Genomic DNA, 15,770 nt, shown 5'->3' with positions numbered 1-15,770 from the left:
CTTTGAAATGGCTTCTGAGTCTCTGTTGGTATTATTATTATTTATTAATAACAATGTACAGTATAATGCACTGGTATCAACAATTCAAAATACTATATTGAATCACTAAAGTTTACTTTTAATAATAAAAATTGTTCAAATATTTCAAAATCCCAAAACATAGTTGCTCTGAGTGCAACCTCATGACTAAGAGTGTCATGCATGACACTTGACCATAATGTTTTCTCACATCTCGTTTTCACTTTGGCAATACTTTGGTGCTATCTTACTATTTAGTATAAGCTATATCTTCTTATGCTATATAGCAAGATATATCATGTAGGCAGCACTGAAGATTTGTATATCAATATTGAATCACTCAGTGGCATATCCAGATATCATTGTAAGAGGGGCATCGTGACCAGATTTTTGAGGGTTTTTTTAGAATGCCTCCTGCATTCATTTTCTTTAATTTTGAATTTTTGGTTAGGGGGGCATATGCCCTCTCTGCACACCCCTGAATATGCCCCTGGAATCACTAAAGTTTAGTTTTAATAATAAAAATTGTTGAAATGTTCCAAAATCCCAAAACACAGGTACTCTGAATGCAACCTCATGACTGAGAGTGTCATGCATGATACTTGACTATAATGTTTTCTTGCATCTTGTTTTCACTTTGGCAATACTTTGGTGCCATTTTGCTATTTAGCATAAGCTAGATCTTCATATACTAGCTAGCAAGATATATCATGCAGGCAACACTGAAGATTTGTTGATTAAGGTAAAAAAATTGGAAGGTTTGATTTTTTTTACTTCTGATTAATTGGACAGAGATCTGTTTTGTAGCATGACAACTTGCGGGTTCAGTGCTTTACTCCTAAGTACATAAACCCCGGGGGCTCACATCTGGTGAGTATGGGCTTGGCAAACCCAGGGTCCTGAGCTGGATATCATCATTCTTCTCTTTCTTGGTGATTCCTTTATACTTCTCTCTCTCAGGGGGTAACTCGGGGATTTTTTTTTGGCTGGTGCAGCATAAGCCTCAGGCTTCCTTGTACCATATGGCTAATAATAATAATAATAATAATAATAATAATAATAATACTTGTTGCTGATAGGCAATATCAAATTTCACTTGTTTGAGCTGTCAAAAATAAATTTTTGTGTATTCCAAAATTAAAAACGGTAATGTGGATGTTATGATAAATGGACACCCAATGTATTAGAAAAAAGGCCTTGGGCTTCAACAAATATGACATGAAGAATTTCATTTGATGACCAACAAATATGAAAATTAAAATCAAAACTTTAATAAAAATACAGTAGTTACATAAGTAAGAGTAAAGCACTAAAATAAAATAAAAGTGAAACTAAAACTGATAAGATCAATTAAAAGCATTAAAGTAACACTGATAAGATTCATTAAAAGTGTTAAAATAATGATTTCTGAAGAAAAATGTTGCTTTATTAACTTAAAATAATGCAGGTCATGTAATAGTATAGTTGCAGAGGTTTGTGTGATATGTGGTTGTCATGTGACAGGAATGACTGAACATGATAGTGTTAAAAAAAATACAGTTAATCATATACAGGCATTGCAGAATGATGTATACAAGACATGCCCAAGTAACTGCCACATTGCAAAATTAGTGTACATCATAATTGGGTGAATATGTGTTCCTCTACTGTGATTCATAATGCGGCTTGCAGTAAAAGTACTAAGTACTTGAAGCTATGAGGCTAGCAAAAGTCACGTGAGCAGCCAGTAATCTGAAAATTGCAGTGGGGGATCAGGGGTATGCTGCCCAATCCAGTAGTGTTCAGAGGCAGAGCAGTCAAAGATAGCTGTGTAAATAGCCCCATCATGCTCTGAGACATGTTCTTCAAGCTTCCTAGTGGTCTCACCAATGTAACGTACCCTGAACTTGGATATTTAATGCAACTGTCCCACAAGAGTAAGAGGATGACTTCACCCCAGAAGTAATAGAATTTCTTACCAGGCAACTATACACATCAATTATGATAAACATGCAGAGCTAATAAGGTGCCCAGAGACACATACCCAGATAGAGGGGGATGTATGTGGTAGAAGTAAACTAAAAAAAAAAAAAAATCCATATTGATCCTCTCACAATAGTGAGTTTACTTTTACCATGCACAATTCTTCACCCCCCCCCCCATCTGAATGTCTCTGAGTACCTTGCTAGATTCTACATGTTTATCACATTCAAATGGAATTTTTTTACTAGGGACGAGTTGTACTCAACTCCTGGGTAAGAAATTATAGGACATTATTTACAGGATACAGTCATGCAACCTCTTACTCTGACAGTGCAGCTCTGTCTATCACATTAAACATCTGGATTGTTGGGTGTGTTCTTTACGTCAGTGAGACCACCAGGAGACTGGAAAAACCATGCCTCAGAGCAGGAAGAAGTTATCTGCACAACTAACTTTGATCGCTCTGCCATTGCCGAACTCTAATGGTGAACAGCATCAATAATTTGAATATCATGACAGAAACTCTGGTTAATGCCAAGATGTTCAGATTATTGATTTGCACATATGACTTGCCAGCACTCATGGCTCCAAGCACTTCATATTTTTACTATGAGCCTTATTGTGAATAGAGTGACTTGCATCCAATTAGATAGTTGCTGTTTTGCAATGCAATAAGCACTGATATTTATTCTGTGATGTTTGTATCTGATTAGCCTTTCTTTTTAACACTATTGCATCCAATCATTCTTGTGACTCGACAACCATGAATCTGCTGTTTGTGCTGTACATTCTTTTAAATTTATAAAGGGGCACTCCACCTTATTTTTTTTTTTACTTTTTATTTTAATGCTTTTAATTGATCTTATCAGTTTTAATTTTATTTAATTTGTATTTTTATTCTATTCTATTTTAGTGTCTTACTTATGTTTATGCTACTGTTATATATATTTATTAAATTTTTGATTTTAATTCTTATATTTGTTGGTTGTCACAATAAATCCTAAGTGTCAATAATGCAATTATTGAATTCACACTTTAATATGGAACTGTGTAATTTTTCATACTTGCATTTGGTTACAAAAATTAGAGATAATCATAATCAAAAATTTTATTTTATAGTTTTAGAGCCCTTTATAGAGGATTAGTGCCAAAAGTTCTACGCTTAGGACCAGGTAAGAAATGCACATATGTGTTCTTAAATGAATCCATTTTGCACAAGCATGACTTATGTAGGTGTTTACCAAAGTTAATAAAGTATTTTTTAATTTTAATTATTTTAAGAGTTATCATAATAAAGTCAGAATTAGGCAGTTAAAGAACAATTCAAAACAGATTATTTGTAATAATCTGTTTTGAATTGTTCAGAATGTTTATTTGCACTATTTCTGTAACCTTTCATTCTGGTTATATCGTTGTGTTATATTGTCTGGTTATATCGTTGTGTTAAAAATCTATAAATATTATTCTAATACTTGATATACAAGGACTGCTGCAAAATTAATGCTTCTAAATTTTTTCTCACTTGCATGATGTTTAATACAAAACATAATGCTATCAGGTGACAATTTAAACATTACTGCCAATATACTGCAAGTTTCAGCACTATATGCCAGGTGGCGGGCTATAGAAGAGAAAAGTAACACTGACCTAGTCTGTGGAAGTGGAGGATGATACTGATATACATGTGAAGAAGCAGTGTATTACTGAGTTCCCGAATGCAAAAACATTCACAAACTTCAAACACTAGTGAATTGCAGTGCATGCATTGGGATTCATCAACATTTGAGGAACATCAATAGCAGTGTTTCACATCCAGTGCTTAGTGGAGCACCAGTGCTCCACAAGTACTCATCATTTGGGATTCTGTGCTGAGGAATAAATTTTTTGCATAATTTATCAACAAGTACAGTAAACCCCCCCCCCCTATTCACGGTATCTGTATTCGCGATCGCTGATTTAATATAAAATGAAACCTAAAAAAATGTGAATTTTAAAGCGCCGTGAACATTTTCCACCATAAAAAAACATGGGCGTGGCTAAAATTATCTTTCCCAGTCAAAACAGCGCTCAGTAGGTGGGGGGAGAGGGGTGACAAAATCGCGAGCGTGGATGTTTCTCGCTAATCCTTGTTCAGTATGTGTTATGCGCTTGTCATGGAAGGTTTCTTCGTTTGCTTTTAATTTATATGCCTATAAATTGAATAAATTTATAAATTGATATGCTTACAAAAGTGATAAATCTACCGTTTTGCAGTGTAAAACACTTTTTCGAGTGTTAATGGAAGAAATTGACTTTATTGTGGACAAGTTCTTTCTAACCCGTACAAAAAATATGGCTACCGATAACAAGGGAAATGTGAAAAGATCAAAGAAGGTGATGACATTAGTGAATACAATCGAGTTATTAGATAACATTTCTAATGGTGAAAATGTCTCCTCACTGGCAAAACATTATAAAATCAATGAGTCAAGGGTACGATCAATCAAAAAATCAGAAGTAAAAATCCGCCATAGTGTCCGTGAAAACGCGCTAATTCCTTAAAAACTTTGCTCTGTAACTCGCGATGTTAAATTAGAAAAAATGGAAAAAGCTTTAAATCTGTGGATAGAAGACCGAACTCAAAATAAAATTCTGTTAAGTTCACTCATCATTCGTGAAAAGACAAAACTCCTTTATCAACACTTTAGCGAAACTGGTGATAGCACTGGCGGGATAAGTTTTTTTGCTAGCAAAGGCACTGGTTTGAAATTTCTAATAAATATTACATTTAATATTAAATTGTTTCTTGTTTTAATTTCGATGCCATATGCTTGCATTTCACTATATGCAGTTTGCACAGGATCTTTTTACTAGAAGAAGAACATACCCACAACCTTAGCTGGAATTTTCCCACAAATTAACCACTCGTCATCCACAATAAAGATCCTTAGATGTGTCAACCAAACAAAAACCTAACAGCTACAATCCGAAAAACTAATCATTAACTTAACCTGGATCTGACCACTGGCTTAAACTGGAGTCATTATCTGGACTTGACCACTCACACGGACGGGACAACATGTCCCAGGAATGGCATACGAAGACCTGACAAAGACATTGTGCAGTTTGCTGCCGAAACATCATTAGGCGATCTGAACCGGGTACCCTCACTTGGTTCACTTTCTTTCCCTTCCCTTGGCAGGGAATGGTTACTCTGTAGCCCCCCCTGCCATTCCCTATCTTCACCTGGTGAGGCATGGGCCTGCCCCGCCGACTTTTGGGGTTATCTTCACTATTGACCCCATATTTCTGTCTTTTACCCCCCAGTCTTCAGTCTTCCTTCCCTCTCTAGCTATCTTGCGACTAGCATTTGACCCTTGCCAAAACTACACAAGCCCCACACTAAAATTAAAAAAAAAAAAAAAAAAAAAAAAGAACTCTAACCCGTATAACTTATATCTCGGTCTGACCCAATTTCTAGCGTTTCTCCCCCCCCCCCCGCCTCCATTTCTTTTAAAAATTTTTATTTATTTATTTTATTTTATTTTATTTTATTTATTTTTTTTATTTATTTATTTATTATTATTTTTTTATTTATTTATTTATTTTTTTTTTATTTATTTTTTTTTTTTTTAGGTCCTAGCCACTGAAATCTCAGGAAATTAGGTGGCAGGACCTGCCAGAGTAAATAGTAAATTTCTAAAATACTGGTGTACCTGGTCTGCCTCCACGAGGTATAGTGTGGGCAACGGTGGGCCTCATTTGAGACCCAACGGCTAAAAGACCAGATGAACAACGGTACAAAACATTACACGCCACAATATCCACACACTTTTAAACCTCTGGCCTCTACAGTGTTCTGTATAACACCACAATGTATATTACGCGGAGATGGGGGAAACCCCTGGTGCCGTTAGACCCTAAACACACTATACACTATCTATGTACATAGTCATATTATGAAGGTACATCTAATACATACATAGACAAAATTTTAGACTAGTTTTTCTTATATATTTCATACTTTGGAACGGAACCCCTTTATTACTATGGGAGCCATAACTCAGTATTCGCGTTTTCGGTATTCATGACATTTCTCAGGAACGTAACCCCCGCAAATAGTGGGGGTTTACTGTATTTGTTGTGTAAATATGAGTGAGATCTTATTTAGTTCATTTTCTGGATTATTTTTACACTAATGTCATATTTATATATAGTAAGTGTAAAAAAAATACACACATTAGTTCTGTGCTCTGCCTAAATTAGGGAATACTTTTTTGTGCTTCACATTCTACCAAAGGTTAAAAATAAATACTTGTTTATAGGGATATGACCAGGGTTGGTCCATTCATGTAGGCAAACTAGGCATTTGCATAGAGTGCCAAGTTTGAAGGGTACCACTCAAATAGGAACCTAGGCAGTCACCTAGTAGTCTGTATTTGGAGGGGGGCTCAAGTTTAAAACAAAAAAGATGAAAAAAACATAAATACAATAAAGATATTACTCCAGTTCCTGTGCACACAGAGAAAATATGACTTAATTTATTCTCTGAATTTCTATTTCAATCTTGGAAATTTGGTCAGCAGTGTTTCTACATAGTTTACCATTATGTTTCTACATAGTTTACCTGTTTTAAAATGGTAAATTACTGTAAGGATATGACTGTTTAATCAAAACTATGATTTCATACAGAAGAGATTATATTTTTTCCCTGTAAAAAGTACACTATAACAAAATTTTAAAAAACCTGAGTGATAGGCACATTGGGAATTTTTTATCAAAATAGTTAAGATTGTCTTAGTTGTTGCAGAATGATCATAAAAAGCTAAGATGAACTTAATAAATTTAATTATAATGTAACAGATGGTCAAAAAATTAAAAAGAAATTATAGTTGCTTTTTGTTGATGTTCTCATTTTTTTAAAAAAAGGAATTAAAGTTATCATTACTAATTTTATAATCATAAAACACTGTCAGCACAAACTACTGTTTATGCTTCATCTTCTTCTTCTTTGTAGTCAGATAAGTGACCTAGACCAGAACTTTTTTTGAGCTTCTAATACCTTTAAAGAAGGCATGGTGAACTGAGGGGATGTATTTGAGAAGGTATAGCATGTCTCTTTTTTTTAGAAAGTTCAGCACTTTAGGACCATCATACAACTTTTCTTGTTCAGTACTTTTCAAGTTCTTAGGTTGATTCTCCTTATTGGGTTTGACATTCAGTTCCCTGAAGGGATGTCTTCATCCAATGTGCACTTGTAGAAAATCGTGAACTGGGTTTCCTTTTTCATAATGGAGCCATTGTATTTTCAACCAGTGTACATATTCGCCTTCAACATTCTTCTTCCGTTTTGTTATGCCGTTTTCAAGAGCTTCTGTTTTCAAAAAAGAGATCTTGTTGCATCTTTACAACCATAAACCTGTTGTGTTTTCTGGCAGACTTCGTAGTGTTATACTATCCATCTGGAACACAGACAATCTTGTTTTTTCCAGCTCGCTCAATGAACCCAAAGTCTGAGTCATTTGGGGGATAAGAGTGGCCAGAAACCATGAATTCTATGACTTCAGCTGAAGTTTCTTGAATCAGTTTCATTATCGATAAGGATACCTTGATGTTCTGATTTTGGGCAGTGCATGTGTTGCTGTATATCATTACATGCGTTTTTTTTTGTTCAACTTAATATACTTAGTCAGGTAAAAAGAAATCTCTTGTGAACCTCTGGATGCAATGGTCTCATCCCAAATGTATGTGTAGCCAAATTTATTTGTGACATCATGCAAACCTAAATTATAGTAGTACATATTACACCTATAGTAGGCTTTAGAAACAGTTAATTTTGGGAATGGTAGGGCTTTTTGTAAATCTATTATGATTGTATAGCTGTCAGAATTTCCTCGGGCCTTTTCCCACCAGCCCTTTAGCTGATTTCTTGCATTCTCTACTTTTGCCAAGTACAAAACATGTTGCCCCCCCAAATCACCTGTCCTTTCTTTGTCCTTTTCTGCATCAATCGACTGTTTATACTTGCCACAAGCCTTGCAAGTGTCCTTTCGAGGAAAGTGAAAATGTAAATTAAATTCTGTGTTGAAGATATGTCTATAGTAATACTTTTTAAGGTTCAATCTCTCTCTTTGCTCACATTATTCACAATAAAGCACATACATTTTTTTTAAGTTCAAATCAGGGCTAAGGAACTTCCTGTTCAGATTATCTTTTTGAGTGTAACGACTTTGAAATTCTGGGAAAATATAAATATGATCCTTAAATAACTGTTTTTGTTTATCAGTTATCTTTTGTGCCGCTACATGTTTACCCCTTAAATCTTCTCCAGCAGACTTCCCCTTCTTTACTTTTTCTGAAGCGCTTGTCACCCCTCCATCAGATACAACAAAAGTGTAGAGAAAGAATTTTATACATACATGTACTGTGGTATTTTCTTTTTGAATGTAAGACAGATTTGTACATTGCTTTCCTCCCTAACTGCCATTCCGAGGCCACCTTTGCTTTATAGGTTCACGATGTATAAGACTGCATAAATATTCATTGTGTCGAGAAAAATCAGCCATGAATATAAAATTATCACATTGCTTTCTCCTTTCTTCTGTTAAGGACTGTATGCATATTTTTTTATGACCACAATCTAAGTTTTCAAACCACTTACACTCAACTTGTGTTCCTTTTGAGTTCATATATGCCTGACCTGAATTGCAAAGTCTTCTGGCTACAGCTCTTTTTCATTTTCTAGGTCTGAAGGAAGTTTCCTGGCATGCCTCTTCTACTTGGTTGGCCTCTTGACGTGCTCCATTTCTTGAGATTTCAACTTAAAAGACAACTTAAAATCCCTCATTTATTGAGATTTCAACTTAAAAGACAACTTAAAATCCCCTGAGATTTCAACTTAAAAGACATCTTGCTACATGAAAACCTGAAATACGAAAAGACATCTTGCTACAACAATACAAACTTGAAACTTAACCTCCATCATACAAGCTGTTTAGGAACAGAATGGCGTAAGCCTGACTTACTTCACTATGATTCTAAACCTTTTGGTCATATTGTTAACTATTCAAAATAAGTGCTGACATATCTTGGTTAGAACTGCAACTTTGACTTACTTTGCTATGAAACTAAACAGCGGATACTTAGAGAAGGCGGGAAATATGAACAGCTCATGCATATAAAATTACTGACTTACACCACTATGATTCTTAACATCCCATATGATCTTGTGATAGCATGCTAATTAGAATACTATACAGTAAACAAATAAAATTCCTCTTAACCGTGTAATTCTCATTTCTTTTATCTTTTGCAAAATTCTATATTTTGAGTCAGTATACAATAAGTCACTTGTTTGATTCTTGTGATGCTGCACAGCAGTTAGTTCACATTGCATTTTTAAGTGAAAATGCTTACATGGAGTTCCTGTTTATCTGTAAGTTCTTTCTGTGATACAATTATTACAGTCACAGGTTTTTTGTTTTCATTCATCTTTCAAGCCATGTAAAATCTGTAAACAGAATACTATTGCTGAAAATGAAAATGCAGCTCCAACAAGCAATTGGTGCCAGTTCTTTATTGAAAACATCTGCAAGCATTATGGTATTCAAATTCAACTTTGTTGATTATCATAAAAAAAAAAATCATGAAAATATAGCATCCATGTTTGAGAATAGAAAGTTTGAACTGGAATGGAAGCATTTATGTGTAGCAAAGTACAAAGATTCAGATACAGCACTATTATTTGGCTTAAACAAGAGAGAGAGAGCATAGAATGGTCTAATTTCTGGCCCTCTCTGCAAAGGCTGATTCCTTAGCTGCAGAACTGGGAATTGAGTTAAGTTCTAATGAAGAATGGCTGAAATGATTCAAGATGAGGAATAAAATTATTTTTAAGAATGTTTATGGTGAATCACTGGAGGTTTCTAATGATATGGTGTCAGATTGGTTAGCTTCTCTCTTGCCTTTGCTACTAAAAATATTTACAAGAATATTTACATTGCAGATAAATTTTTTTTTTTTTTGCAGCCTTTGGGATAAAACTTTGGCATTTAAAGAAGGGTGACCAAAGTGAAGTTTTTGATTAGTTTATTGGTATGCAAAGGACAGGTGATACTATTAGATCCCAAACAATCCCAACAACTAAATAAAATGGCTAGTGTCAAAGTCCATCTTCAGGCCTGGGTTTTTGGGTCCAGGAAGATATCTTAAACTTGGCCATGGGAGACTAAACTGTATCATACCAAAAAACATTACATTGTTTTCTTCAGTGTGATATATTTTGGTCTCTCCAGTGGTACATTGGGTCTGAGAACTTCAGCTGATCTTGAGTAATCACTCAACAAAGAGACTTCAAAGCCAGAGCTGTTTACCTAAGATGACTTAAATGACCTCATTAGAGGTCTGGCTTTCTCCAAAGAAAAAGCCAAACTTCTCACCTTATACTAAAACAGAAGTACTTGGTTAAGAAGAATATTAGTGTCTCACTATCAAAAATGAAACCAAGTTTGGGTAGCATTCTTCACAGTAACCAGCCTGCTCTGCCAATGTCATTATATCAATGGAGTTTTTAAAGAATTGTTACAGATGCACATTTCAAGCTTCCTGTGACTTCTCACTGCAAAGTTTGAAAGCTGTTCTCTTTTATAACGAAAACTTAAAGCCATCCATCCCCATTGACCACTTTGTGTATCTAAAGGAGACATACAGTACAATAACATGAAGACACTGCTTGAACCATTTCAGTACAGCACTCATCAGTAATATATCTGTGACTACCACATAGCCACTGGTATGTTAATGGACATGCAAGGAGGATTCATAAAATGTTGTTTCCTAATCATTCCACTGCAGACCATTACATTAGACATGACTGGCCTCAAAGAAGTACATATGTGTGAAGAATGAGTAGTTTACAGTATGTTCCATTAGTGGATCCAATGAAAATTTTCTTTCCACCTCTCCACATAAACGTGGCCAAATAAAGTATTGTGAAAGCCACAGGTGAGACAAATTTGAAAAGATTTTATTACTTAAGTGGGAAATTTCTACCAAAGATCCAGTGCTGTGAAAGTGAAAGGGGGATTCTTTGCGGGACTTCAAATCAGAGAGCTTTTGCAGGACGAAAGCTGTGATAAAATGCCTCAGTGTATTACAACTAAAAGAGTGGCAGTCTTTCAAATGGCTTTATGGAAACTTTTTTTGGATAACCATATTCCATATTATTATTATTATTATTATTAGCTATATGGTGCAAGGAAGCCTGAGGCTTATGCTGCAATGGCTAAAAAAAAAAAATTCCCGAGTTACCCTGATACAAAGATGGAATTCAGAAACTGCATAATATAAAGAAATGGGATGTAATATGTCACTGAAGCTTCATTTGTTGCATTTGCATGGCCGACCGGGCTAGCCGAGTGGGTAAAGTACCTGCCCGGCAACCCAAAGGTCGCGGGTTCGATTCCCGCCTCGGGCTTGGATCAAAGTACTGCAAAAACCTTGGGAGGTGCAATATGGCCACAGAAGCCGATGCGCCAACAACTACCAAATCAAAAATCAAAAAAATCAAAAGCATTTGCATTTTGACTTCTTTTTTGAAAACCTTGGCAGAATGAGTAACAAGTAAGGGGAATGATTCCATCAAGTCTTAAGTGAGTGTGAGCAACTTGAGTGCCAACTCAACATTCTAATGGGCTTATATGAGGACTTGAGGAACAGGATTGATGCCCTTGAAAAAATCGAAAAGAGTTACCCTTCAAACACTCAGCTGCCCAACACGATGCTGGAGACTACATTCATGTAACATAAGATACAATGTAGGTGCCTCCGTAGCCAGGTGGGAAGGAGCAGCAGTGCATAGCACACGCTTCTTGATTAGACCGGGGTTCGAGCCTGTCACCACCAAATACGGAGGATGCGGAAAGGTCAGGGAATGACCACCGCATATTCCTGGAGCAACATGACCTTAGTTGCTAATGCTCCTAAAAAAAAAAAAAATAAGATATAATGAGATCGCTCGAAGCAGAGTGCACTGATCCCACAGAAAGTAGCTGTTGTTGGTGGCTCTATTGTCAGGGAAACAAATATTTTATGAAAGGTATCTGGAATAGGACCAGGGTATGTCAGCTTGGGGAAAAAGTTGATGATATTGTAGAGCAGCTATCATCTTTTAAGGGCACAAAAGGAGATATTGTAAAAATTTGATACTAATGATATTAAGAATAGGAGATCTGAGGAATTACTTCACATGTACAGGGCAATTAGGAAAAAGTCACTAGTTAGGATTAAATTTTAAAGTGTCGGCAATTCTGCCCAGACATGAGAAAAGGCAGCACACGATCAGATCTTGTCAAACAATTAAACCTTGGAGAAACTATACAAAGGGCTCAGGGAGCAGAATTTTTTTTTTCAGTGTGGTCTGTGCTTGTTAACTGGAGAGAGTGTTTTTGCAGGTGTGGGATACACTAGAATAGAAGGGATTGCAAGACTATTTTGGTAATGCTGTCAAGGCAGTATTAGGTGGGTCAGAAAACTGCTAGTTTTTGGAGAGGGACACATAGATTAATAGCAATTGCAGGCAGAGGTATGAGTGACCCTTGCATTGCATTTATTGGAACATGCAGCAGTCTGGAAAGGAAGGCGTTAAGGATTACAAGGTCTGCTGTGGATCCTCATGGAGCAATCAAATAAATGGATTATGTTAGGATTACTAAGAATGAAAACAGGTGCATGTATATTTGCATTGCACACTAATGCTAGGAGCATAGTAAATAAATTAAGCATTAGCATTAGTAGTTGCAAATGATGTGAGAAAGCAAGCTTATACAGCATCTGCAAAAAAAAAAAAAAGACACTTCCCATTTCACGTATTCAATAATTTGTCTACTTCCTTAATTTTATTTTCATTTTTCACTACAAAAACAGATGGAAGTTTGTTCTCAACAATCACCAACCACTGGATAAAGGAATCTTCTGCACATCTATCATGCAACCGTCCTTCCCAAATTTGAATTTGTGCTTCCTGCTCATATGTGTAGTCTGAGCAAGAGGAAGAATCCTATCAGCATTGAGCTTACTCAATCCATTCAAAGCCTGAAACACCTCAATCAGATTACCTCACAGGTGTCTAGTCTCGAGATGCTGCAGTTCACAGAACTGAAGCCTTTCTTGGTGAGAGCACCCATTTGTTCTCCTCACCAATCTCGTTGCCTTTCTCTGTACTCATTCCAGCCAGCAGCTCTGCATCCTTCCTAAAATGAGGACTCCAGACCTCTATGCAGTATTCAAAATGTGGCCTGACCATTTCCTTATACAATGGGATAATCACCTTATCCCTCCTAGCAAAATTCCTGTATACCATTGACAAAACTCTATGAGCTATCCTCGCAGCCTGTCTGCATATTATTCACAAATCTTTTTCATTTTTCATTACCCTGAGTGTAGTAACACACAGGTGGTACGTTACTCTGGCGTTATTGCTACTCATATGCAGTACTTTGCATTTGTCAATGTTAAGCTTCAACTGCCATTTCTCAGCCTATCTGCTGAACTTTTCTAGATCCTGTTGCAGTAGCATACAGTCATTCCTGTCATTAACTATCCTGCCAACCTTTGTATCATCTGCAAACTTGGACATTAAGCCTAATATGCCTTCATCAATATCATTGATAAATATATAAAACAACGATGGGCACAACACCAAACTGTGGGGTACTCCACTAATAACATTACTTCACAAAGCAGTGTCCATTCACTACCACTCTCTGTTGTCTCCCACTCAACCATCCCTTGATCCATAGTAGCAACTTACCCTTAATGTCACACTGCTCCAGTTTGTACAACAGTCTTTTATTTTCAACAGTACAAGAGTTTTCCCAAAATCCAAGTGTATAATATCAAAATTATTTTTTGCATCCAGTTCCTTTGTGACCACATTGTAGTATCCAATCAGATTGGTCAGATAAGATTTCCCCTTGACAAATCCGTGCTGGGTCTGAAGTATAATTACAGCCTTGTCTAGATGATCCTGATAACTTCTTTTACCAGTGACTCCATTTTTTCCCCTGGAACAGAAGTTAATCTAACAGGTCTGTAATTACTCATGTTGCCCTTTGATCCCCCTTTGTGAATTGAAGATACGTTCGCACACCTCTAGTCTGCACTTTCCTCCCCTGAATGTAAGGATGCTCTCATAATTATGGCTAAGGGGTTCCTTACCGCCTTTGCTACCTCCCTTAATATAATTGGATAAATCTCATTCACTCTAGGTGCCTTTCTTATATTTTACTTCAGCAATTTCTGTTCTACTCTCCACTCAAATATTACAAAATCATTTACCTCCATGATAGAGTTTAATAAACTTCTGGCATCCAGTCCCCAAAATAATAATTCCTCATGTGTGAATGTAGATGCAAAATACTCATTCAGTTTGTCAGCAACCTGAGCAGGATCATCAACAGTTGAGCCATCAACATCAAGCAGACCAATTTGATTCATCCCCTTCCTTCTAGTGTGTATATAATAAATTACTTTACTTTACACATTATAAGCTTCCATAAATTAGTATTCTGCTATAATGCATTCACTCTTGCTTTAAACAGATTGATTTAAACAAATACGTGTGGTTGACTAACCCTCTCATTGGTTATTTGCTAAAAGCTTTGGCAACTGGTCAGTGAGAATGTTAGTCAGTCATAGTTTTTTATTTCAGGATTAAAAAAGAGTGAACAAACTATAGTTAAATTCTTTCATGGTACATCAGATTTTTAATTCCATGTAAAGTATAACTCCCATATCAGAGTAAAGTATTATTCTAAAATGACTTGTTTTTATAAAATTTCAAGAAAAAAAATCTTTAAATAAAGATGCAATTAAAGAAGATTAACATTTACGTAATTTATCTTTAGGTGGTGCTGTAATGTTGCTTGTATATGAAAATCTCTATGAGTATTTGAAGAAAACATTTGGAGATTAATGGTAAAAAAAAAAAAAATGCCTATTAATGTCAGAAGTATACCTTTTTGTATAAGGTAGTTATAAATTTTTGCAAATTTTCATAAAAACAAACTATAAATATACTGGTTAGTTCACTACAGGAATTTCAGTAATAGAGTTAGTGAAATAAAATGTTTCCAAAATAATTTTATTGAAATGATTTCTGTGCACTTTGGATTTAAATCCCCCACCACACACAAGCTCAGAAGTTGAGACTGGAGATTTCAAAAGTAGAATCCCCAATTTTATTTACAACATTGTGCTCTTTAAAAATTGGATGATGAAAGATTTTGATGTTGAAGATTGTTATGATCTTGTTGGGATTTTCAGATTCCCAAATGTAACAGTTTCACCTTTCTATATCACTCTTAGCAACTAATCCAAATGAGCTATGATTTTGATTTAAGAAAATCCTGTGCATATAATCACTACAATTTTGAAAATCAGAATGCACTTGTTGGCTGTTATCTATGTGAAATTAGATGAGATTAACACTCTTATCATAGGTAGATTAATTAGTGATCTCTTGTCCCCCTCCCACCAAAAAAGTGTCTCTACTCTCTGTCTCATAGATATTCAGTTTCTGCTGCTTGCCTTTTTTATAGATATTTTCATGGGCACTGTTCTTCTTGATGCCAAAACCAGTAAACATATGTTCACTGTCCAACTCGAAAATCACACAGCCAACCTTTTCTTGTCCTCATTTATCCATTCTAATTCTGTTGTCAAGAACAACCTTCCTTCTCATATATTTCCTGAAAATTATAATGTACAGAAATTAAAATCTGATGTCAAGTATGTTCTGACTTCTCAGCATT

General features: G+C 35.6%; 1 protein-coding gene across 1 annotated transcript in view; it reads left to right on the top strand.

Annotated features, from left to right (window-relative positions):
- Positions 1–14,932, top strand: part of LOC150088354 (mitochondrial 2-oxodicarboxylate carrier) — an 84,863-nt gene extending 69,931 nt beyond the window's left edge. Inside the window, exons 8-9 of the mRNA XM_090370132.1 lie at positions 3,100–3,152; positions 14,865–14,932. Coding sequence (XP_090226258.1) covers positions 3,100–3,152; positions 14,865–14,932 — 121 coding nt within the window. The remainder of the gene's footprint in view (positions 1–3,099; positions 3,153–14,864) is intronic.
- Positions 14,933–15,770: the final 838 nt, after the last annotated feature.

Source organism: Mastigoproctus giganteus, chromosome 3 (genome assembly GCF_048544385.1).
Source record: "Mastigoproctus giganteus isolate SK-2022 chromosome 3, ASM4854438v1, whole genome shotgun sequence".
NCBI lineage: Eukaryota > Metazoa > Arthropoda > Arachnida > Uropygi > Thelyphonidae > Mastigoproctus > Mastigoproctus giganteus.
The sequence above is the reverse complement of the archived record's forward strand: the minus strand, read 5'-3'. Positions and strand labels throughout refer to the sequence as shown.